The 23,721-nt window shown below is 57.8% G+C and overlaps 2 protein-coding genes across 2 annotated transcripts; both read left to right on the top strand.

Annotated features, from left to right (window-relative positions):
- Positions 1 to 637: 637 nt before the first annotated feature.
- LOC140110791 (neuralized-like protein 4) lies at positions 638 to 4,603 on the top strand (the record flags this gene model as incomplete). Its single annotated transcript, XM_072132276.1, has 3 exons — positions 638 to 1,025; positions 1,103 to 1,168; positions 4,467 to 4,603. Coding segments are annotated over 3 exons (567 nt in total), but the record flags the coding sequence as incomplete, so codon positions are not given.
- Positions 4,604 to 6,228: 1,625 nt separating this feature from the next.
- NEURL4 (neuralized E3 ubiquitin protein ligase 4) lies at positions 6,229 to 23,311 on the top strand. The gene is made up of 26 exons (XM_072132275.1): positions 6,229 to 6,579; positions 6,657 to 6,768; positions 6,845 to 6,933; positions 7,078 to 7,150; positions 11,492 to 11,747; positions 11,823 to 12,004; positions 12,072 to 12,157; positions 12,225 to 12,387; positions 12,469 to 12,664; positions 12,738 to 12,814; positions 12,918 to 12,996; positions 13,100 to 13,275; positions 14,048 to 14,176; positions 14,247 to 14,392; positions 14,472 to 14,687; positions 15,292 to 15,390; positions 16,072 to 16,212; positions 16,293 to 16,457; positions 16,609 to 16,767; positions 16,845 to 17,024; positions 18,941 to 19,034; positions 19,310 to 19,414; positions 21,909 to 22,053; positions 22,122 to 22,231; positions 22,305 to 22,464; positions 22,722 to 23,311. The coding sequence occupies exons 1-26, from the start codon at positions 6,241 to 6,243 to the stop codon at positions 22,924 to 22,926; spliced, it is 3,882 nt and encodes a 1,293-aa protein (XP_071988376.1). The 5' UTR covers positions 6,229 to 6,240; the 3' UTR covers positions 22,927 to 23,311.
- Positions 23,312 to 23,721: the final 410 nt, after the last annotated feature.

The raw sequence follows: 23,721 nt of genomic DNA, 5'->3' as shown, positions 1-23,721 counted from the left end.
ACCTCTATATCACTGTACACCCCCTATTATATATGTATATACCTCTATATCACTGTACACCTCCTATTATATATGTATATACCTCTATATCACTGTACACCCCCTATTATATATGTATATACCTCTATATCACTGTACACCTCCTATTATATATGTATATACCTCTATATCACTGTACACCCCCCTATTATATATGTATATACCTCTATCACTGTACACCCCCCTATTATATATGTATATACCTCTATATCACTGTACACCTCCTATTATATATGTATATACCTCTATATCACTGTACACCCCCCTATTATATATGTATATACCTCTATATCACTGTACACCCCCCTATTATATATGTATATACCTCTATATCACTGTACACCCCCTATTATATATGTATATACCTCTATATCACTGTACACCCCCCTATTATATATGTATATACCTCTATATCACTGTACACCTCCTATTATATATGTATATACCTCTATATCACTGTACACCCCCCTATTATATATGTATATACCTCTATATCACTGTACACCCCCTATTATATATGTATATACCTCTATATCACTATTATATATGTCCCTGGGGGTTCTGTGTATGGTGAATGTTGTCTCCTCTCTTCCTGTAGATGAATTCCTGGAGTGGCTCCATGGAGATCGGCCTCACCACCCAGGACCCTTCTCTGCTCGACTTCCCCAGTAGCGCCACTGGCCTCAGAGGCGGGTCGTGGATTGTGTCTGGCTGCTCGGTGCTGGAAGATGGCCGCTCCATCCTGGAGGAGTACGGGCAGGATCTGGACCAGCTGGGTGAGGGTGACCGTGTGGGCATCCAGCGCACCCCTTCTGGAGAACTCCATCTCTGGGTCAATGGAAGAGACTGTGGTGCGGCCGCCCCAGGGATCCCCCCTGAGGTGTGGGCAGTGGTCGACCTCTATGGGAAGTGCACTCAGATCACAGTGTTATCCTGCCAGCCGCCAGAGGAGGACGACCAGGATCTGGAGGATGCAGCGGATACAGGTGAACCCCGTCATAGTCCGCTGAGCATGATGGGGGATGTGCTGATGACCATGTATAATCTCTGCTGCTCCTTCTAGGTCCTATACTCTCCACAGGACACCCACGCCCTGACAAGTTTCCCAGTAGCCTGGAGACGGATACTGGTAAGTGCACCCTGGTCCTGCTCCTCTAGATCTTATACTGCACACCCTCACACCACTGCACTCATGTACAGATGTTGTATAGTAGATGTGGGGTGTCCTCAGGTTTCCCCATACGGAGCTCTCTGCGGTGGTCATTAACACCATCCTGTCTGCTTACCATGGTAATCTCCTGCCTAGTGAGGTCTCCTCCTGTGCGGTCTGGGGGATGAGGAGGAGGTCTCCTCCTGTGCTGTCTGGGGGCTGAGGAGGAGGTGGTCTCCTCCTGTGCGGTCTGGGGGATGAGGAGGAGGTGGTCTCCTCCTGTGCGGTCTGGGTGATGATGAGGAGGTCTCCTCCTGTGCGGTCTGGGGGATGAGGAGGAGGTCTCCTCCTGTGCGGTCTGGGGGATGAGGAGGAGGTCTCCTCCTGTGCGGTCTGGGGGATGAGGAGGAGGTCTCCTCCTGTGCGGTCTGGGGGATGAGGAGGAGGTCTCCTCCTGTGCGGTCTGGGGGATGAGGAGGAGGTCTCCTCCTGTGCGGTCTGGGGGATGAGGAGGAGGTCTCCTCCTGTGCGGTCTGGGGGATGAGGAGGAGGTCTCCTGTGCGGTCTGGGGGATGAGGTGGAGGTCTCCTCCTGTGCTGTCTGGGGGATGAGGAGGAGGTCTCCTCCTGTGCTGTCTGGGGGCTGAGGAGGAGGTGGTCTCCTCCTGCGCTGTCTGGGGGATGAGGAGGAGGAGGTCTCCTCCTGTGCTGTCTGGGGGATGAGGAGGAGGAGGAGGAGGTCTCCTCCTGTGCTGTCTGGGGGATGAGGAGGAGGTGGTCTCCTCCTGTGCTGTCTGGGGGATGAGGAGGAGGTGGTCTCCTCCTGTGCTGTCTGGGGGATGAGGAGGAGGTGGTCTCCTCCTGCGCTGTCTGGGGGATGAGGAGGAGGAGGAGGAGGTCTCCTCCTGTGCTGTCTGGGGGATGAGGAGGAGGAGGAGGAGGTCTCCTCCTGTGCTGTCTGGGGGATGAGGAGGAGGTCTCCTCCTGTGCTGTCTGGGGGATGAGGAGGAGGTCTCCTCCTGTGCTGTCTGGGGGATGAGGAGGAGGAGGAGGTCTCCTCCTGTGCTGTCTGGGGGATGAGGAGGAGGAGGAGGTCTCCTCCTGTGCTGTCTGGGGGATGAGGAGGAGGAGGAGGTCTCCTGTGCTGTCTGGGGGATGAGGAGGAGGTGGTCTCCTCCTGTGCTGTCTGGGGGATGAGGAGGAGGAGGAGGTCTCCTGTGCGGTCTGGGGGATGAGGAGGAGGTGGTCTCCTGTGCGGTCTGGGTGATGATGAGGAGGTCTCCTCCTGTGCGGTCTGGGTGATGATGAGGAGGTCTCCTCCTGTGCTGTCTGGGGGCTGAGGAGGAGGTGGTCTCCTCCTGTGCTGTCTGGGGGATGAGGAGGAGGTGGTCTCCTCCTGTGCTGTCTGGGGGATGAGGAGGAGGTGGTCTCCTCCTGTGCTGTCTGGGGGATGAGGAGGAGGTGGTCTCCTCCTGTGCGGACTGGGTGATGATGAGGAGGTCTCCTCCTGTGCTGTCTGGGGGATGATGAGGAGGAGGAGGTCTCCTCCTGTGCGGACTGGGGGATGATGAGGAGGAGGAGGTCTCCTCCTGTGCGGTCTGGGGGATGATGAGGAGGAGGAGGTCTCCTGCGCGGTCTGGGGGATGATGATGAGGAGGTCTCCTCCTGCGCTGTCTGGGGGATGAGGAGGAGGAGGTCTCCTCCTGCGCTGGGTGTTGATGAGGAGGTCTCCTCCTGCGCGGTCTGGGGGATGATGATGAGGAGGAGGTGGTTTCCTGTGCTGTCTGGGGGATGATGATGATGCTGATGATGATGATGAGGAGGTCTCCTCCTGCGCGGTCTGGGGGATGATGATGATGAGGAGGAGGAGGAGGAGGTTTCCTGTCCTGTCTGGGGGATGAGGAGGAGGAGGAGGTCTCCTCCTGTGCTGTCTGGGGGATGATGATGAGGTGGTCTCCTCCTGTGCTGTCTGGGGGATGATGATGAGGAGGTCTCCTCCTGTGCTGTCTGGGGGATGATGATGAGGAGGTCTCCTCCTGTGCTGTCTGGGGGATGATGAGGAGGAGGTCTCCTCCTGTGCGGTCTGGGGGATGATGATGAGGAGGTCTCCTCCTGTGCTGTCTGGGGGATGATGATGAGGAGGTCTCCTCCTGTGCGGTCTGGGTGATGATGAGGAGGTCTCCTCCTGTGCTGTCTGGGGGATGATGATGAGGAGGTCTCCTCCTGTGCTGTCTGGGGGATGATGATGAGGAGGTCTCCTCCTGTGCTGTCTGGGGGATGGTGAGGAGGAGTTCTCCTCCTGTGCTGTCTGGGGGATGATGAGGAGGAGGTCTCCTCCTGTGCTGTCTGGGGGATGATGAGGAGGAGGTCTCCTCCTGTGCGGTCTGGGGGATGATGAGGAGGAGGTCTCCTCCTGTGCTGTCTGGGGGATGATGATGAGGAGGTCTCCTCCTGCGCTGTCTGGGGGATGAGGAGGAGGAGGAGGTCTCCTCCTGCACTGGGTGTTGATGAGGAGGTCTCCTCCTGCGCGGTCTGGGGGATGATGATGAGGAGGAGGTGGTTTCCTGTGCTGTCTGGGGGATGATGATGATGCTGATGATGATGATGAGGAGGTCTCCTCCTGCGCGGTCTGGGGGATGATGATGAGGAGGAGGAGGAGGTTTCCTGTGCTGTCTGGGGGATGAGGAGGAGGAGGCGGTCTCCTGTGCTGTCTGGGGGATGATGATGAGGAGGTCTCCTGTGCTGTCTGGGGGATGATGATGAGGAGGTCTCCTGTGCTGTCTGGGGGATGATGATGAGGAGGTCTCCTGTGCTGTCTGGGGGATGATGATGAGGAGGTCTCCTGTGCTGTCTGGGGGATGAGGAGGTCTCCTGTGCTGTCTGGGGGATGAGGAGGTCTCCTGTGCGGTCTGGGGGATGATGATGAGGAGGTCTCCTGTGCGGTCTGGGGGATGATGATGAGGAGGTCTCCTGTGCGGTCTGGGGGATGATGGCGAGGAGGAGGTCTCCTCCTGCGCGGTCTGGGGGATGATGATGAGGAGGTCTCCTCCTGCGCGGTCTGGGGGATGATGATGATGAGGAGGAGGAGGTCTCCTGTGCTGTCCGGGGGATGAGGAGGAGGAGGAGGTCTCCTCCTGCGCTGGGTGATGATGATGATGATGATGAGGTCTCCTCCTGCGCTGGGTGATGATGATGAGGTCTCCTCCTGCGCTGGGTGATGATGATGAGGTCTCCTCCTGCGCTGGGTGATGATGAGCTCCCTGGGTTTCTGTCCTCAGGTTTCCCCAGTACGGAGCTCTCTGCGGTGGTCAGTAATGCCATCCTGTCGGCCTATCATGGTAATCTCCTGAGTGTGAGTCTGGGGTCTCCTCCTGTGCTGTCTGGGGGATGATGAGGAGGAGGTCTCCTCCTGTGCTGTCTGGGGGATGATGAGGAGGAGGTCTCCTCCTGTGCTGTCTGGGGGATGATGATGAGGAGGTCTCCTTCTGTGCTGTCTGGGGGATGATAATGATGAGGTCTCCTCCTGCGCTGGGGGATGATGATGAGGAGGTCTCCTCCTGTGCTGTCTGGGGGATGATGATGAGGAGGTCTCCTCCTGTGCTGTCTGGGGGATGATGATGAGGAGGTCTCCTCCTGTGCTGTCTGGGGGATGATAATGATGAGGTCTCCTCCTGTGCTGTCTGGGGGATGATAATGATGAGGTCTCCTCCTGTGCTGTCTGGGGGATGATAATGATGAGGTCTCCTCCTGTGCTGTCTGGGGGATGATAATGATGAGGTCTCCTCCTGTGCTGTCTGGGGGATGATAATGATGAGGTCTCCTCCTGCGCTGGGTGATGATGATGAGGTCTTCTCCTGCGCTGGGTGATGACAATGATGAGGTCTCCTCCTGCGCGGTCTGGGGGATGATGAGGAGGAGGTCTCCTCCTGCGCTGGGTGATGACAATGATGAGGTCTCCTCCTGCGCTGGGTGATGACAATGATGAGGTCTCCTCCTGCGCTGGGTGATGATGATGATGATGAGGTCTCCTCCTGCGCTGGGTGATGATGATGATGAGGTCTTCTCCTGCGCTGGGTGATGATGATGATGAGGTCTCCTCCTGCGCTGGGTGATGATGACAATGATGAGGTCTCCTCCTGCGCTGGGTGATGATGATGATGATGAGGTCTCCTCCTGCGCTGGGTGATGATGATGATGATGAGGTCTCCTCCTGCGCTGGGTGATGATGATGATGATGATGATGAGGTCTCCTCCTGCGCTGGGTGATGATGATGATGATGATGATGAGGTCTCCTCCTGCGCTGGGTGATGATGATGATGATGAGGTCTCCTCCTGCGCTGGGTGATGATGATGATGATGAGGTCTCCTCCTGCGCTGGGTGATGATGAGGAGGAGGTCTTCTCCTGCGCTGGGTGATGATGATGATGATGAGGTCTCCTCCTGCGCTGGGTGATGATGATGATGATGATGATGAGGTCTCCTCCTGCGCTGGGTGATGATGATGATGATGAGGTCTCCTCCTGCGCTGGGTGATGATGATGATGATGAGGTCTCCTCCTGCGCTGGGTGATGATGAGGAGGAGGTCTTCTCCTGCGCTGGGTGATGATGAGCTCCCTGGGTTTCTGTCCTCAGGTTTCCCCAGTACGGAGCTCTCTGCGGTGGTCAGTAATGCCATCCTGTCGGCCTATCATGGTAATCTCCTGAGTGTGAGTCTGGGGTCTCCTCCTGTGCTGTCTGGGGGATGATGAGGAGGAGGTCTTCTCCTGCGCTGGGTGATGATGAGGAGGAGGTCTTCTCCTGCGCTGGGTGATGATGAGGAGGAGGTCTTCTCCTGCGCTGGGTGATGATGAGCTCCCTGGGTTTCTGTCCTCAGGTTTCCCCAGTACGGAGCTCTCTGCGGTGGTCAGTAATGCCATCCTGTCGGCCTATCATGGTAATCTCCTGAGTGTGAGTCTGGGGTCTCCTCCTGTGCTGTCTGGGGGATGATGAGGAGGAGGTCTTCTCCTGCGCTGGGTGATGATGAGGAGGAGGTCTTCTCCTGCGCTGGGTGATGATGAGGAGGAGGTCTTCTCCTGCGCTGGGTGATGATGAGGTCCCTGGGTTTCTGTCCTCAGGTTTCCCCAGTACGGAGCTCTCTGCGGTGGTCAGTAATGCCATCCTGTCGGCCTATCATGGTAATCTCCTGAGTGTGAGTCTGGGGTCTCCTCCTGTGCTGTCTGAGCACTCTCCCCCCACCTCTAATGACGCTCTGCTGTTCCATGAGAAGTGCGGCACGCTGATAAAGCTCAGCAATGGGAACAAGACAGCTGAGAGGCGAAGACCGCTCGATGAGTTCAATAATGGCGTGGTGATGACCAACCGGCCGCTGAAGGACTGTGAGATGTTTGAGGTGCGGCGGGGGGGCTCTGGAAGTTGGGGTCTTCTGGGGGGCGCTCGTGGCCTAATGCTCCGCTTTACTCTTGGCAGATCCGCATTGATAAGCTGGTAGATAAATGGTCTGGCTCCATTGAGATTGGGGTGACCACTCACAACCCCAACAGCCTGGAGTATCCGGCCACCATGACCAACCTGCGCTCAGGTAAGTGGGCGCTCCTGCTCTTCCCTTCATAACATGATCCCTGGTAATAATTACCTCTCTATTGCCCCTGGTCCAGGAACCATCATGATGAGCGGCTGCGGCATTCTCACCAATGGGAAGGGGACGCGGAGGGAGTACTGCGAATTCAGCCTGGACGAGCTGCAGGTCCGTGCGGAGCAGTGCTGCTGGTTCTGGTGCCGTATGATGGTTGGGGAGATGGTATAGCTGCCATAGCTGTAGCCTGGGGACAGAAGGCCGTCATCTACTGTGGTTCTGGTGATCCAATACATATCTTGTTGTTTTATCTAGGAGGGGGACCACATTGGGTTAACAAGGAAATCGAATGGCGCCCTCCACTTCTACATCAATGGCATGGACCAAGGTGAGTCGCCTGGTGCTGTCATGTGCCGTGTCCTGTGCCCCCTGTGGCTGTGGTGGTCTCGCTTCATGTCTGTGGCCTCCACCATTTCCGGATAATAACCTGATGGGAGGATTTGGCAGATGACGGGTTCATGCAGCAGCATTTCTTATTTATTTTTCACACGTCCAGCTGGTGACGGGTTCCCTGAGAACCCATCCCCCCCTCTCACCACGACAGCACCCAACCGGAGAGAGGGGTCCGCCCCCAGGGACAGGAAGTCCAGAACTTTAAAGGGGCGACCCCTCCCTCCTCCTTCAGTGGTTTCCTGTCCCTGATGGGGACCCAGGGATCCTTGGTGAGCTCCCCCCCCCCCCCCCCCGCCAGAGGCTTCACCCATGGCTGCTGTCCGTCCGGCACTGCATAGTAATGGCGGAGTGCCGTGTCTCTGCCCCACTCCGCTAGTTGCTGTCCCACTTGACTGTGACGTCAGAAGGCGGCAGATGTAAATTGGAGATCCCACACAGGAGTCTCTGTGTGTGTTCTGCCCCTGCAGCCGGCCACAGGATCTAGTCCGCTCCAGTCTGCTGGCTTTCTCTCCACCATGTCAGAATGAGGCCTCCGGCTCAGGGGAGCTGTCGTAGATGGAAGATGAGACGGGCAGACCTCTGTTTCCAGCAGAGGAACCTTCTGTGACGGATGGGATGTTCCAGGGATTAGGGGAACGAAGGCGGACGCTTCAGGTGATGCACTCTGGTTGTCAGCAAGGTCCTCGGCCAGAAGAGCTTCATGGTCAGGGGACGTTCCATCATATTATAACCAATCACTGAGTCCCATACAGTCTCTATTATCCACTAGAGCAGTGGTGGCAAACCTATGGCACTGGTGGTGGAGGTGGCACTCGGAGCCCTTTCTGTGGGCACTCAGGCCATCACCAGAGATGACTCCAGGTATCTTCCTGCAGTCCCAGATACCCCAGGACTTGTAGCACTAGAGCAGTGGTGGCAAACCTATGGCACTGGTGGTGGAGGTGGCACTCGGAGCCCTTTCTGTGGGCACTCAGGTCATCACCAGAGATGACTCCAGGTATCTTCCTGCAGTCCCAGATACCCCAGGACTTGTAGCACTAGGGCAGTGATGGCGAACCTATGGCACTGGTGGTGGAGGTGGCACACTGAGCCCTTTCTGTGGGCACTCAGGCCATCACCAGAGATGACTCCAGGTATCTTCCTGCAGTCCCAGATACCCCAGGACTTGTAGCACTAGAGCAGTGGTGGCAAACCTATGGCACTGGTGGTGGAGGTGGCACTCGGAGCCCTTTCTGTGGGCACTTAGGCCATCACCAGAGATGACTCCAGGTATCTTCCTGCAGTCCCAAACAGCCCAGGACTTGTAGCACTATGGCAGTGATGGCTAACCTATGGCACTGGTGCCAGAGGTGGCACTCGGAGCCCTTTCTGTGGGCACTCAGGCCATCACCAGAGATGACTCCAGGTATCTTCCTGCAGTCCCAGATACCCCAGGACTTGTAGCACTAGGGCAGTGATGGTGAACCTATGGCACTGGTGGTGGAGGGGGCACTCGGAGCCCTTTCTGCGGGCACTCAGGTCATCACCAGAGATGACTCCAGGTATCTTCCTGCAGTCCCAGATACCCCAGGACTTGTAGCACTAGGGCAGTGATGGCGAACCTATGGCACTGGTGGTGGAGGTGGCACTCGGAGCCCTTTCTGTGGGCACCCAGCCATCACCAGAGATGACTCCAGGTATCTTCCTGCAGTCCCAGATACCCCAGGACTTGTAGCACTAGGGCAGTGATGGCTAACCTATGGCACTGGTGGTGGAGGTGGCACTCGGAGCCCTTTCTGTGGGCACCCAGCCATCACCAGAGATGACTCCAGGTATCTTCCTGCAGTCCCAGACAGCCCAGGACTTGTAGCACTAGGGCAGTGATGGCTAACCTATGGCACTGGTGGTGGAGGTGGCACTCGGAGCCCTTTCTGTGGGCACTCAGCCATCACCAGAGAGGACTCCAGGTATCTTCCTGCAGTCCCAGATACCCCAGGACTTGTAGCACTAGGGCAGTGCTGGCTAACCTATGGCACTGGTGGTGGAGGGGGCACTCTGAGCCCTTTCTGTGGGCACTCAGGCCATCACCAGAGATGACTCCAGGTATCTTCCTGCAGTCCCAGACAGCCCAGGACTTGCTGTGCACAGAGATATTTTAAAGTGACAGAGCTACGTGGGACTATTTTCTGCTTTATTGGTGTCCTGAGGGGCTGATATGAATGAAAGTTGTGACAGAGCAGGGAGTATAAATTTCTGTGGTGGCACTTTGCGATAATTAAGTGGGTTTTGGTTGTAGTTTGGGCACTTGGTCTGTAAAAGGTTCGCCATCACTGCACTAGAGGTTTAAGGGTGGGGCGCGCCTTTAAGGTTCTGGGTTTCCTGTCCCTGGGGTGGACCCCTCTCTCCGGTTGGGTGCTGTCGTGGGTCAAGGAAACACAATTACTGGTGAGTAATTTATTTTTCACTAAAATAAGGGCATCGCTTACTAGGCCTCTATAGGAACCTGTCACTAGCTGTGTATATGTAAATGTGGTGACCGGTCCCTTTATTCCTGTCCCTAAGTTAGGAATATCTGTCTCCCCTCAGACTGTAAGCTCTTGTGTCCCCCCCTCATCCTCATAGACTGTAAGCTCTTGTGTCCTCCTCATCCTCATAGACTGTAAGCTCTTGTGTCACCCCTCATCCTCATAGACTGTAAGCTCTTGTGTCACCCCCTCATCCTCATAGACTGTAAGCTCTTGTGTCCCCCCCCTCATCCTCATAGACTGTAAGCTCTTGTGTCCTCCCCTCATCCTCATAGACTGTAAGCTCTTGTCTCCCCTCATCCTCATAGACTGTAAGCTCTTGTGTCACCTCCTCATCCTCATAGACTGTAAGCTCTTGTGTCACCCCCTCATCCTCATAGACTGTAAGCTCTTGTGTCACCCCCTCATCCTCATAGACTGTAAGCTCTTGTGTCACCTCCTCATCCTCATAAACTGTAAGCTCTTGTGTCACCCCCTCATCCTCATAGACTGTAAGCTCTTGTGTGACCCCCTCATCCTCATAGACTGTAAGCTCTTGTGTCACCCCCTCATCCTCATAGACTGTAAGCTCTTGTGTCACCCCCTCATCCTCATAGACTGTAAGCTCTTGTGTCACCCCCTCATCCTCATAGACTGTAAGCTCTTGTGTCACCTCCTCATCCTCATAAACTGTAAGCTCTTGTGTCACCCCCTCATCCTCATAGACTGTAAGCTCTTGTGTCACCCCCTCATCCTCATAGACTGTAAGCTCTTGTGTCACCTCCTCATCCTCATAAACTGTAAGCTCTTGTGTCACCCCCTCATCCTCATAGACTGTAAGCTCTTGTGTCACCTGCTCATCCTCACAGACTGTAAGCTCTTGTGTCACCCCCTCATCCTCATAGACTGTAAGCTCTTGTGTCACCCCCTCATCCTCATAGACTGTAAGCTCTTGTGTCATCCTCCTCATCCTCATAGACTGTAAGCTCTTGTGTCCCCCCCTCATCCTCATAGACTGTAAGCTCTTGTGCCCCCCCCTCATCCTCAGACTGTAAGCTCTTGTGCCCCCCCCTCATCCTCAGACTGTAAGCTCTTGTGTCACCCCCTCATCCTCATAGACTGTAAGCTCTTGTGTCCCCCCTCATCCTCATAGACTGTAAGCTCTTGTGTCACCTCCTCATCCTCATAGACTGTAAGCTCTTGTGTCCTCCCTCATCCTCATAGACTGTAAGCTCTTGTGTCACCTCCTCATCCTCATAGACTGTAAGCTCTTGTGTCCTCCCTCATCCTCATAGACTGTAAGCTCTTGTGTCCCCCCCTCATCCTCATAGACTGTAAGCTCTTGTGTCCTCCTCATCCTCATAGACTGTAAGCTCTTGTGTCCCCCCCTCATCCTCATAGACTGTAAGCTCTTGTGTCCTCCTCATCCTCATAGACTGTAAGCTCTTGTGTCCTCCCCTCATCCTCATAGACTGTAAGCTCTTGTGTCACTCCCTCATCCCTATAGACTGTAAGCTCTTGTGTCCCCCCTCATCCTCATAGACTGTAAGCTCTTGTGTCACCCCCTCATCCTCATAGACTGTAAGCTCTTGTGTCCTCCCCTCATCCTCATAGACTGTAAGCTCTTGTGTCCTCCCCTCATCCTCATAGACTGTAAGCTCTTGTGTCACCCCTCATCCTCATAGACTGTAAGCTCTTGTGTCACCCCCTCATCCTCATAGACTGTAAGCTCTTGTGACCCCTCCCCCTGGGCCTCCTTGTTGCTTCTCTGATTGGCTCTGCTTGTTGTGCAGGCGTGGCCTCGTGTCAGACCCCCCCGGTGGTGTATGGGGTCGTTGACCTCTATGGCATGGCGGTAAAGGTTACGATTGTTCACAACCACAATCACGCGGATCGCCTGCGGAGGAATAATGCCATTCTCAGGGCGCGCTCCCCGGACGCCGGACGCCAGAACTCGCAGACCCCGGACCCCGGGCAGCTGCTGTTCCATGCAAACTGTGGTCAGAAAGCGTCAATCATGAACGGGGGTCGCACAGCCCTGCGGCCGCAGTATGTACTGTGCATGCGCCTGCGTACGAGCGCTGCTGCCGCCCTCCTGTGTCCTCATCGTTCTTGTCTCTCCAGCGCCACCGATGACTTCAATCACGGCGTCGTGCTCAGCAACCGGCCGCTCCATAACAATGAGGTTTTCCAGGTGCGGATAGACAAAATGGTGGACAAGTGGGCGGGGTCTATTGAGATTGGAGTCACCACCCACAACCCAGCTTACTTACAGCTCCCCTCCACCATGACCAACCTGCGCTCAGGTAAGTAGTCCTGCATGAGGGCTGCTGAGCCTCCGCGGCGGGTCTTACGTCTCTGCTTCTTGTGCAGGAACCTGGATGATGACCGGTAATGGAGTCATGCACAACGGCACCACCATCCTGGACGAGTACGGACACAACCTGGACCGGCTGAAGGTCAGTCCCCCCTCCACATGGCCAGGCCGGAGCCTGGGGTGGCCGCTCACTTGCTCTTCTCTCTCAGGCAGGGGACACTGTGGGGGTGGTGCGCAGAGAAGACGGAACGCTCAACTTCTTCGTCAATGGGGTGGCTCAGGGAGTAGCCGCCTGGAACGTGCCCCCTAACGTCTTCGCTGTGGTGGACTTGTATGGACAGGCTGCGCAGGCCACCATCGTGGATGAAGCAGGTAAGTGACGGCAGACGAGCCAGCGCTGGGGGACGGGTGATGTGGGGGGCACTGTGGTCTGTACTCTCCATCTTCCTGTAGACACTGCTCCTCTGCCTGGAGAGGAGGACGAGGTCCTGGCTCTCACCCCGGGGACACCCTGCACCCAGCAGTCCCTGTCTGACCTGCGCTTCCATCATCTACATGGCAGTAACGCCCTCATCACCAGCGGGGGGCGCACCGCCCTGAGGAACAACTCACGCAGTGAATTCAATGACGCCATCGTCATGTCTAACCGGTGAGCCTTGCTGGGGTCCTCCGGATTGCCCCCTTCCATGGCGGACCCCTCTCATCTCTCTGCTCCCCCACAGGCCTCTGAGGGACGGGGAGCTCTTTGAGATCGTTATCCAGAAGATGGTGGACCGCTGGTCGGGCTCTATAGAGGCAGGTGTGTTGGGTGGCAGTACATGTCGGGGTCCCTCTGGAGCCCCTTCTCATCTCACGGTCAGGGTTTTATAAGCCTCTAAATATTAGATGTGGTGTCTCCCCAGGAGTCACAGCCATCCGGCCAGAGGACCTGGAATTTCCCAACACAATGACTGACATTGACTACGACACGTGGATGCTGAGGTGAGCACCGAGGACCTGCTCCGGGGACTACAATGTGATGGGGCAGGAGCATCCGCTGCAGGGTCTGTCCCTCCAGTCACAGGCTTCTCTCTTGTCCTGTCAGCGGCACGGCCATCATGCAGGATGGCAACACCTTAAGGAATAACTATGGCTGTGACCTGGATTCTCTGGGCGCTGGCTCACGGATCGGCATGATGAAGACCACCAGAGGAGATTTACACTACTACATCAATGGTGAAGACCAAGGAGTGGCCTGTACAGGGCTGCCGGCAGGAAAAGGTGAGCTGCGGTGAGCCCGTGTCCCCCTATGGGGGTGATGAGAGCCCGTGTGGTCTGTCTGTCCCCCTATGGGGGTGATGAGAGCCCGTACCGTCTGTCTGTCCCCCTATGGGGGTGATGAGAGCCCGTGCCGTTTGTCCTCCTGCAGTACCTGCCGAGGCACGCGTCTGGGAGGTGAGGGGAGCCTCTGTGGAGGAGGGCGGCATGCCTTCTGTGTCTCTGCCCCTGGCGTTGGTGGCAGCCGTGCTGTGTCTCTGCCCCTGGCGTTGGTGGCAGCCGTGCTGTGTCTCTGCCCCTGGCGTTGGTGGCAGCCGTGCTGTGTCTCTGCCCCTCACGTTGGTGGCAGCCGTGCTGTGTCTCTGCCCCTGGCGTTGGTGGCAGCCGTGCTGTGTCTCTGCCCCTGGCGTTGGTGGCAGCCGTGCTGTGTCTCTGCCCCTCGGGTTGGTGGCAGCCGTGCTGTGTCTCTGCCCCTCGGGTTGGTGGCAGCCGTGCTGTGTCTCTGCCCCTGGCGTTGGTGGCAGCCGTGCTGTGTCTCTGCCCCTCACGTTGGTGGCAGCCGTGCTGTGTCTCTGCCCCTGGCGTTGGTGGCAGCCGTGCTGTGTCTCTGCCCCTGGCGTTGGTGGCAGCCGTGCTGTGTCTCTGCCCCTGGCGTTGGTGGCAGCCGTGCTGTGTCTCTGCCCCTGGCGTTGGTGGCAGCCGCGCTGTGTCTCTGCCCCTCACGTTGGTGGCAGCCGTGTACCAGGATCCTTCATGCCTGTTCTCTGTCCATCAGATATCTACGCGGTTATAGATCTGTACGGTCAATGTGTCCAGGTGTCTCTGACCGGCGGGAGCGGTCTCATAGATAACAGTCTGTCTGCCAGTCACGCCACTGACAAGTCTCTGCCGTCTCCTTCTCCGGGTGAGTTGTCTCTGCTCCCTCCGGCTGGGATCCGGTCTCTTGTGGTCTCTTATTCTCTCCTCTGCTCCAGTCCCCAGCGTCTCTCACCGCTTCCACTCCATCTGTGGGAAGAACGTGTCCATCCTGTGTGACGGGACCCGAGCTGAGCGCAGCGCCGGCTGTGGGGACGGCATCGTGTTCAGCAGTAGTGAACTCCTGGTCAATGAGGTGTTTGAGGTGCGAGGTTGGGCTCGTGTGCTGGGTGCTATATGGACTCCCACCGCTTCCTCATCACCTGGCTTTGTGTTTCTTTCAGGTGAAAGTGGAGCGGCTGGACCGGCGCTGGTCCGGATCCTGTCACATTGGAGTCACCTCCATCCCTCCTCATGAGGCCCCCTTCTTGGGTGGAGGTCTGCCGCCTTCAGCAATTGATCTCCGAGCCCGGGTCACTTGGTTGGTTTCTGGGTCTGCGGTTCTGAGGAATGGGCAGCGCCTCCGGGAGAATTACTGCAGCAGTTTGGATCGGATCTCTGTAGGTTCTGTTCCTAAATGGTTGGAGATTATGGAGGGTTTTAACTTGTATTATTATATTTTGTGGCTATGGAGAAAGTGTGTAAGATATTCAGAAATCCGGGTGAGGGTCCTGTCAGGGGGCGGGTGCTGAGACCTGAGGGTGGGTGCTGGGTCAGCGGGTGAGGGTCCTGTCAGGGGGCGGGTGCTGAGACCTGAGGGTGGGTGCTGGGTCAGCGGGTGAGGGTCCTGTCAGGGGGCGGGTGCTGAGACCTGAGGGTGGGTGCTGGGTCAGGGGGCGGGTGCTGAGACCTGAGGGTGGGTGCTGGGTCAGCGGGTGAGGGTCCTGTCAGGGGGCGGGTGCTGAGACCTGAGGGTGGGTGCTGGGTCAGGGTTCTGTCCCGGGGTGGGGGCGGGGTCGGGTTGCTGGGGCAGGGTTCTCTCCCGGGGGTGCTTGGTCAGCGGGGCAGGGTTGTTGTTAGGACACAATCTTTCCTTCCGGCCCCTGACGCCACGTCTTTGCATCTCTCACCCTCCACCCATGGTGCGCTGTGTGACTCTGGTGGTTCGGATGACGTCCTGGTTCTGGTGATCCAGTAGTGACTCTCTGTACTTGTCACCTGTAGGTCGGGTGCAGACTGGGTCTACGTCGGGATAGTGATGACACGTTACACATTGTGATAAATGGCGAGGACATGGGAGCAGCAGCCAGCGGGATTCCTAAGGTAAGTACTACACACCCCGGGGGACAGCCCTACACACACACCCTGCGGGGACAGCCCCACACACCTACACACCCCCCGCCCGCGGGGACAGCCCTACACACACCTACACACACACACCCCGGGGGGACAGCCCTACACACCCCCCCCCCCCACCCCCACCCCGCAGGGACAGCCCTACACACACCTACACACACACACCCCGCGGGGACAGCCCCACACACACCTACACACACACACACACCCCGCGGGGACGGCCCCACACACACCTACACACACACACACACCCCGCGGGGACGGCCCCACACACACCTACACACACACACCCCGCGGGGACGGCCCCACACACACCTACACACACACACCCCGCGGGGATGGCCCCACACACACCTACACACACACACCCCGCGGGGATGGCCCCACACACACCTACACACACACACACACACACCCCGCGGGGACGGCCCCACACACACCTACACACACACCCCCCGCGGGGACGGCCCGATACTTTATTACACGTACACTACTACCGCTCCTCCGCAGCCCAGTTGATGATGTGTGGACCCCCGTAGAGCTGGGCCGGGGGTGGGACCTCCCTGGACTCCCTTCCTGGGGCTGGAGCAGACTTCCCGCCACTAGTTGCCCCAGCGTGGTGTTACCCCATTGTTTCGCCATCCACAGGGCGTCTTCGTTATCCTGGATCTCCACGGCTCCATCACGGCCCTGTCTGTTATCAGCTCCTCAGTTCTAGAAGAATCCGACACCACGAAACCTCCGTCTGTAACCTCCGAGAGCGAAGAGGAAGACGACCTGGAGCACAATGTGAGTGCCCGGCCCCTCCCCTCATCATCATCACATGGTCATGGCTGGCCCCTCCTACCTCTGGGCTCCTCTTGTTGCAGGGTGACCCTCTTCCTCCCCTGCAGCCGCAGTCTCTGCACTTCATGGATAATCACGGGAAGAACATTCAGCTGTCACACGGGAACAGGAGGGCGGCGCGTGTGAGCAGCTACAACCAGGGTGTGGTGGTGCTGGCGCAGCCGCTGCCGCGCCTCTTCCTGCTGCAGGTAATGGGGGCGTGTCCCCAGAGGGTGAGGGGCTTTGTGGGGAATGTCGTGCGTCCCAAGGCCGGGGGGGCGGTGGGGTTGGGGGATGCCGCGTGTCCCCGGGTGGTGGGGTCACTGTTGTCCCTCTTACCCTCACTATGGTGCTGTGCAGGTGCGGATAGACCAGCTGTCCCCCCGTTGGACCTCCTCCCTCTCCATCGGAGTTATCGGGGTCTCACCTGAGAGGATCAACTTCCCGGCCACTGCTGCCGCCATTAAGAGAAGCGCCTGGATCTTCCAGCGCAGCGCGGTTCTGTACAATGGATCCAAGGTACCTGCATGGGCGCCCAATTACACTGCCCCAGTCACCCACACACCCATTACTGTCTAATGCTCCCTCCCTCCTAGATCCGGGAAGGTTATGGACCTAATCTGGACCTGTGTCCTGAGGGAACGTGTGTCGGCCTCCTGTTGGACTCCTCTGGTGGCCTCCACTTGTATATCAATGGCCTGGACCAGGGGGTGGGGGCGCAGGACCTGCCCGAGCTGTGTCATGTGGTGGTGGACCTGTACGGACAGTGTGAGCAGGTCAGTACTTAGCTGGAGTCGTAGGAGGCCCCACTGGGTCCTGTGCTGTAATGCCTTGCAGCCGTATGATTCATACTGGTAGAGCGTCTGTGGCCCCCAAAGGCTCTGCCTGACCCCACAACGCAGGGGGTGTATCCTATAATGGGGCCCGGGGGTTTCATCTTGTGCTGTGATGCTCTGCTGCCCAGTGGTAGCATCCTGCCCTGCAATGCTCTGTGGGACATAGGTAACATCCTGTGCTGTAATGCTCTGCGGCCTGGGATTACATCTTGTGCTGTAATGCTCTGCCGCCCAGAAGTAGCATCCTGCGCTGTAATGTTCTGTTGCTGGATGGGTTGCATTCTATCTTGTTATTCTCTGCGGCCCGTGTGTTGTATCCTGTGCTGTAATACTCTGCTGCTCGGGGTTGCATTCTGTGTTGTAATGCTCTGTGGCCCATGGGTTGTTTCCTGCGCTGTAATGCTCTGTGGCCCATGGGTTGTTTCCTGCGCTGTAATGCTCTGCGTCCCGGGGATTGTATACCGTGGTTGTATCCTGTGCTGTAATTCTCTATGGTTGGGGATGGTATCCTGCACTGTAATACTCTGGAGCCCAAGGGTTGTATCCTGCACTGTAATGCTCTGCTCCGAGGGGTAGAATCCTGGGCTGTAATGCTCTGCTCCAAGGGGTTGTATCCTGCTCTGTAATGCTCTGCGGCCCTGGGGTTGTATCCTGCTCTGTAATGCTCTGCGGCCCTGGGGTTGTATCCTGCTCTGTAATGCTCTGCAACCCAGGGGTTGTATCCTGCTCTGTAATGCTCTGCAACCCAGGGGTTGTATCCTGCTCTGTAATGCTCTGTTCCGAAGGGTAGAATCCTGCACTGTAATGCTGTGCGGCCCGGGGGTTGTATCCTGCGCTGTAATGCTCTACGGCAGGGGTAGGGAACCTATGGCTCGGGAGCCAGATATGTCTCTTCTGTTGGCTGCATCTGGCTCTCAGGCAGATCTTTAATAAATAGTGATGGCTGCTGTGTGTCTCTTAGACTGATCACTGGACACAGGCAGCGATGTTACATCTGCCTACGTCCTTTGTATGACCCATGTGCCATCGCCACCATCGTCTTAGCCTGGGTCAAAGAGAAGAGCGTGGGAGCGATGAGGAGCTGGTGCAGGGAGGCATGTGGTGGGTGTCGGGATTTGGAGTAGTGAACCCCCTGGACCGCCGTGAACGATGATGTAAGCCGACACCTGGGACCGGAATCTAAGTGGTACCTGGTCTTCACCAGAGCCCACCGCAAAGCATGATGGTCTTGCTGCAGCGTGGTACCACCAGGTCATTCCACATGCGCGAATGTCCACGGTGGCAGCCAAGGTCAAGGTACAGTATCATTAGGCAATCTCGTGGTCAGGAACAGGCAGACGGGAATGATGCAAGGTCGGGTACGGAGCAAGAGGTCAGGGCTGGCAGCCAAGGAGCAGGAACAGGTCCGGGGTCACAACGGGAGATCAACACTTGGGAAGGAAACACTGTGGAAAGCTTCCTCTTAGGCACGAAGCACTAAGATCTGACGGGGAATGCTGGGAGCCGCTGGTCTTTACAGGAACCCGGGAACTGGGTAGCGCCAATCAGCGTCGCACTGGGCCTTAAAATCAGCGAGTGCTGGCCAGCCAGGCCAGGAGCAGGAACGTGGAGAGGCGAGTGATCTCGGAAAGGGGCACCACCACAGACAGGGGCACAGGTGTGCCTATGATCCGAAATGTAGATTGCAGGGGCACCTGTGACACTGGGACTACCTATCTACTGGGGGGCATGTGCATATGGTACGGCTCTTACAGAATAACATTATAAAATGTGTGGCGTTCATGGCTCTCTCAGCCAAAAAGGTTCCTGACCCTTCTCTGCGGCCTCTTCTCACCCCCATGTCCTCTTTTCTCTAGGTTTCCATAGTAACGGGAGAGGTGCACGGTGCGGAGTCCAATGCTCATGAGGGACATATTCCTGGAGAAAGGGAGAAGGCCGACATGGTGGATGGTATGAGGGCCTGGAGGGGGAGGCAGGGTCTGTAGCTCCCCTGGGGGGGGGGGGAGCAGTTGTGTTACGGTCTCCAGAGCCCTGGGGTAGGGGGCCAAGGAGGTCTGTAGTTCCCAGGGGAGGCTTCACTGTAGTGCCTGGTGGTGGGGAATGGCGGTCTGTGGCGCGCCTGGTGCTGGGGAATGGCGGTCTGTGGCGCGCCTGGTGCTGGGGAATGGCGGTCTGTGGCGCGCGCCCGTAGACCCACAATCACATCTTCATCATCTTCTCTCCAGGTGTGAAGGAGAGTCTGTGCTGGCTCCCCCCGGACCCCCAGGCCCTCCGCAGCTGTGAATATCTTGCCCTCTGCCTTCGCTTCAAGGAGCTGCTGCTTCTACCTGGTGAGAGGAATTGCTGGGACCTCATTGCTTCCTCGCGGCCCCTCCCTCTACTCCTCCGCCACCACGGCCACTCTCCTCCGCCGCGGCCCCTTTACTTCCCCTCTCTCCTCTTCTCCGCTGCCCGTCTCCTCCTCTGTGGCCCCTTTTCTCCCCCCTCGTGGCCCCTTTTCTCCCCTGCCGCCGCGGCCCCTCTTCTCCCCCTCCCTCTTCCCCGTGTCTGTCTTCCCCCTCCCTCTTACCCGTGTCTGTCTTCCCCCTCCCTCTTCCCCCTCCCTCTCCTCCTCCGCCGCGGCCCCTTTACTTCCCCTCTCTCCTCCCTCGCCGCTCCTCTTCTCCGCTGCCCGTTTCCCCCTCCCGACTTTCCCCCTCCCGACTTTCCCCCTCCCGACTTTCCCCCCTCCCTCTCCCGTGTCTGTCTTCCCTTGTGCCTCCTGACTTTCCCTCCCTCTTTCCCCCCTCCCTCTCCCGTGTCTGTCTTCCCTTGTGCCTCCTGACTTTACCTCCCTCTTTCCCCCCTCCCTCTTTCCCGTGTCTGTCTTCCCTTGTGCCTCCTGACTTTCCCTCCCTCTTTCCCCCCTCCCTCTTTCCCGTGTCTGTCTTCCCTTGTGCCTCCTGACTTTCCCTCCCTCTTTCCCCCCTCCCTCTCCCGTGTCTGTCTTCCCTTGTGCCTCCTGACTTTCCCTCCCTCTTTCCCCCCTCCCTCTCCCGTGTCTGTCTTCCCTTGTGCCTCCTGACTTTCCCTCCCTCTTTCCCCCCTCCCTCTCCCGTGTCTGTCTTCCCTTGTGCCTCCTGACTTTCCCTCCCTCTTTCCCCCCTCCCTCTCCCGTGTCTGTCTTCCCTTGTGCCTCCTGACTTTCCCTCCTGACTTTCCCCCCTCCCTCTTTCCCGTGTCTGTCTTCCCTTGTGCCTCCTGACTTTCCCTCCTGACTTTCCCCCCTCCCTCTCCCGTGTCTGTCTTCCCTTGTGCCTCCTGACTTTCCCTCCCTCTTTCCCCCCTCCCTCTTTCCCGTGTCTGTCTTCCCTTGTGCCTCCTGACTTTCCCTCCTGACTTTCCCCCCTCCCTCTCCCGTGTCTGTCTTCCCTTGTGCCTCCTGACTTTCCCTCCTGACTTTCCCCCCTCCCTCTTTCCCGTGTCTGTCTTCCCTTGTGCCTCCTGACTTTGCCTCCCTCTTTCCCCTCCCTCTTTCCCGTGTCTGTTCTCCCTTGTGCCTCCTGACTTTCCCCCTCCCTCTTTCCCCCCTCCCTCTTTCCCGTGTCTGTCTTCCCTTGTGCCTCCTGACTTTCCCTCCCTCTTTCCCCCCTCCCTCTCCCGTGTCTGTCTTCCCTTGTGCCTCCTGACTTTCCCTCCTGACTTTCCCCCCCTCCCTCTCCCGTGTCTGTCTTCCATTGTGCCTCCTGACTTTCCCTCCCTCTTTCCCCCCTCCCTCTCCCGTGTCTGTCTTCCCTTGTGCCTCCTGACTTTCCCTCCCTCTTTCCCCCCTCCCTCTTTCCCGTGTCTGTCTTCCCTTGTGCCTCCTGACTTTCCCTCCCTCTTTCCCCCCTCCCTCTCCCGTGTCTGTCTTCCCTTGTGCCTCCTGACTTTCCCTCCTGACTTTCCCCCCCTCCCTCTCCCGTGTCTGTCTTCCCTTGTGCCTCCTGACTTTCCCTCCCTCTTTCCCCCCTCCCTCTCCCGTGTCTGTCTTCCCTTGTGCCTCCTGACTTTCCCTCCCTCTTTCCCCCCTCCCTCTTTCCCGTGTCTGTCTTCCCTTGTGCCTCCTGACTTTCCCTCCCTCTTTCCCCCCTCCCTCTCCCGTGTCTGTCTTCCCTTGTGCCTCCTGACTTTCCCTCCCTCTTTCCCCCCTCCCTCTTTCCCGTGTCTGTCTTCCCTTGTGCCTCCTGACTTTACCTCCCTCTTTCCCCCCCTCCCTCTCCCGTGTCTGTCTTCCCTTGTGCCTCCTGACTTTCCCTCCCTCTTTCCCCCCCTCCCTCTCCCGTGTCTGTCTTCCCTTGTGCCTCCTGACTTTCCCTCCCTCTTTCCCCCCTCCCTCTCCCGTGTCTGTCTTCCCTTGTGCCTCCTGACTTTCCCTCCCTCTTTCCCCCCTCCCTCTCCCGTGTCTGTCTTCCCTTGTGCCTCCTGACTTTCCCTCCCTCTTTCCCCCCTCCCTCTCCCGTGTCTGTCTTCCCTTGTGCCTCCTGACTTTCCCTCCCTCTTTCCCCCCTCCCTCTCCCGTGTCTGTCTTCCCTTGTGCCTCCTGACTTTCCCTCCCTCTTTCCCCCCTCCCTCTCCCGTGTCTGTCTTCCCTTGTGCCTCCTGACTTTCCCTCCCTCTTTCCCCCCTCCCTCTTTCCCGTGTCTGTCTTCCCTTGTGCCTCCTGACTTTCCCTCCCTTTTTCCCCCCTCCCTCTCCCGTGTCTGTCTTCCCTTGTGCCTCCTGACTTTCCCTCCCTTTTTCCCCCCTCCCTCTCCCGTGTCTGTCTTCCCTTGTGCCTCCTGACTTTCCCTCTTGTCCCTGTAGACGGATACTTCATGGAGGACCCTAAGCTTTGTGTGTGTCACTGTGAGTCCTGCCACAAGTTGCGGGGGGACGAGTTGTACAGTAAGAGGGGAGACCCCCCCCGGGAGTATGCTGAGCCCGCCGGATGGTGCAGCTTCCCCCTCAGGTACCTGCAGTGTTGTCCTCTGTGTCCTGTGTGTAGATGTTGCTGCTCACGGCGCTGATGTTTTCCAGGCTGAGCCCGCGGCTCTCGTGTACCCAGTACAAGAAGTGGCACGTAGCGTACCAGGGCAGCAGTGCGGCGGGTGTGCGGAGGACGCTGGACCGCGGGGAGCTGCTTCCAGGTGAGTAACCTGACTGCAGCCTGTGCTGCCTCCTCCATAGCCGGATGTGAATCCTTCCTCTCCTCTCCTGCAGGGTCATCGTGTATTCTCACATCTGTGCCCCTCAAGATGGATCCCCAGAACGGCTTCCCAGCACCCGAGCCCAACGTCCTGCAGAGCCGAGAGGTGCAGAGCGTGGTCTTATCACCCACCCTACGATACGCCGGCCTGCCCGACCTCTGCCCCAAAGTCCAGTGAGTTACCCTGGTCATCCCCACATCAGGAGCCTGGGAGGAGAGGGGGTGACCTGGGTGCCCGGGCGGCGGTGGGGGAAGGAGAGGGGGGGGGGATAATGACTTGGGTGCCCGGGCAGATGAATGATGAGGGACTATCAGTCTGAATAGTCCATGAGTCTCTGTATTTTGGGGGTGACCTCTGCCTCCAGCTCTTGTCGGACTGATGGGACCCCCACTCTTCTGATCCTCTGACTTTTGCTTTCTTCGGCTTTCAGGTTCAGAGATCCGCGGTCTCAGCGCACATTCGGAGCCCAGGTTGCTCTCCAGGTTTGTGTCCGGCCAGGATCATACAAGATGGGCCCCCCAGCAGCGGGGGACTCTAATTTCCTGGATCCCAGGATCCCTAGCTCCGAGGTGGAGTGGGCGACCAAGGAAAAGGGGGCGACGATACTGAGAGGTCTGCTGGTGCGTGTGGAGTGAACTTACATGCGGACATCACACCAGAAGAGCGGACGGCGGGGAAATCTGTGCCACAAGGGGGAGTCTGTTACCCAACCTGCGCCCCATCGCCTCCCGTCCCCACTAATGTCCTCCTCCATGTTCCCTCCGCTCCTCGCCCAAAATTGTTTACATCCCCTTCCCATTAATTTATTGAAGTATGAAGCATTCTGGCCGGTGGCGTGACCCGGGAGCGCAGCATCTTGTGGGACACCCCCCGTCTAGTCAGGTGACCAGGGACACCATGCAACCCGGAAGCACGGTTGTGTCATGTGGGGCGCCCCCTCCTGGTGCGTCTTTTGTGCTCCTGGCTCCACCCACTTGCCTTTTATTTAAGCTGCTCTTTATTTTGATTTGTACATTAAGTTTATTTTTTTTTAATACATAAATTTCTTGTACAGAACTTCTATAGTGAGTGTGAGTGTGCGCTGGGTGGCCCCTCCTGAATATGAATCGACATCTGCCAGAAGGACCAGAAATCTTGGTAATAAGCGTGACCCTGGTGCGCTGTGCGTCTGCTCGGTGCCCTGCGTGACCCTGGTGCGCTGTGCGTCTGCTCGGTGCCCTGCGTGACCCTGGTGCGCTGTGCGTCTGCTCGGTGCCCTGCGTGACCCTGGTGCGCGGTGCGTCTGCTCGGCGCCCATGCGTGACCCTGGTGCCCGGTGCGTCTGCTCGGTGCCCTGCGTGACCCTGGTGCGCTGTGCGTCTGCTCGGTGCCCTGCGTGACCCTGGTGCGCTGTGCGTCTGCTCGGTGCCCTGCGTGACCCTGGTGCGCTG

This window comes from Engystomops pustulosus, unplaced genomic scaffold (assembly GCF_040894005.1).
Source record: "Engystomops pustulosus unplaced genomic scaffold, aEngPut4.maternal MAT_SCAFFOLD_326, whole genome shotgun sequence".
Taxonomy (NCBI): domain Eukaryota; kingdom Metazoa; phylum Chordata; class Amphibia; order Anura; family Leptodactylidae; genus Engystomops; species Engystomops pustulosus.
Note: the sequence above shows the minus strand (reverse complement) of the source record. Positions and strands in the feature narration are given on the sequence as shown.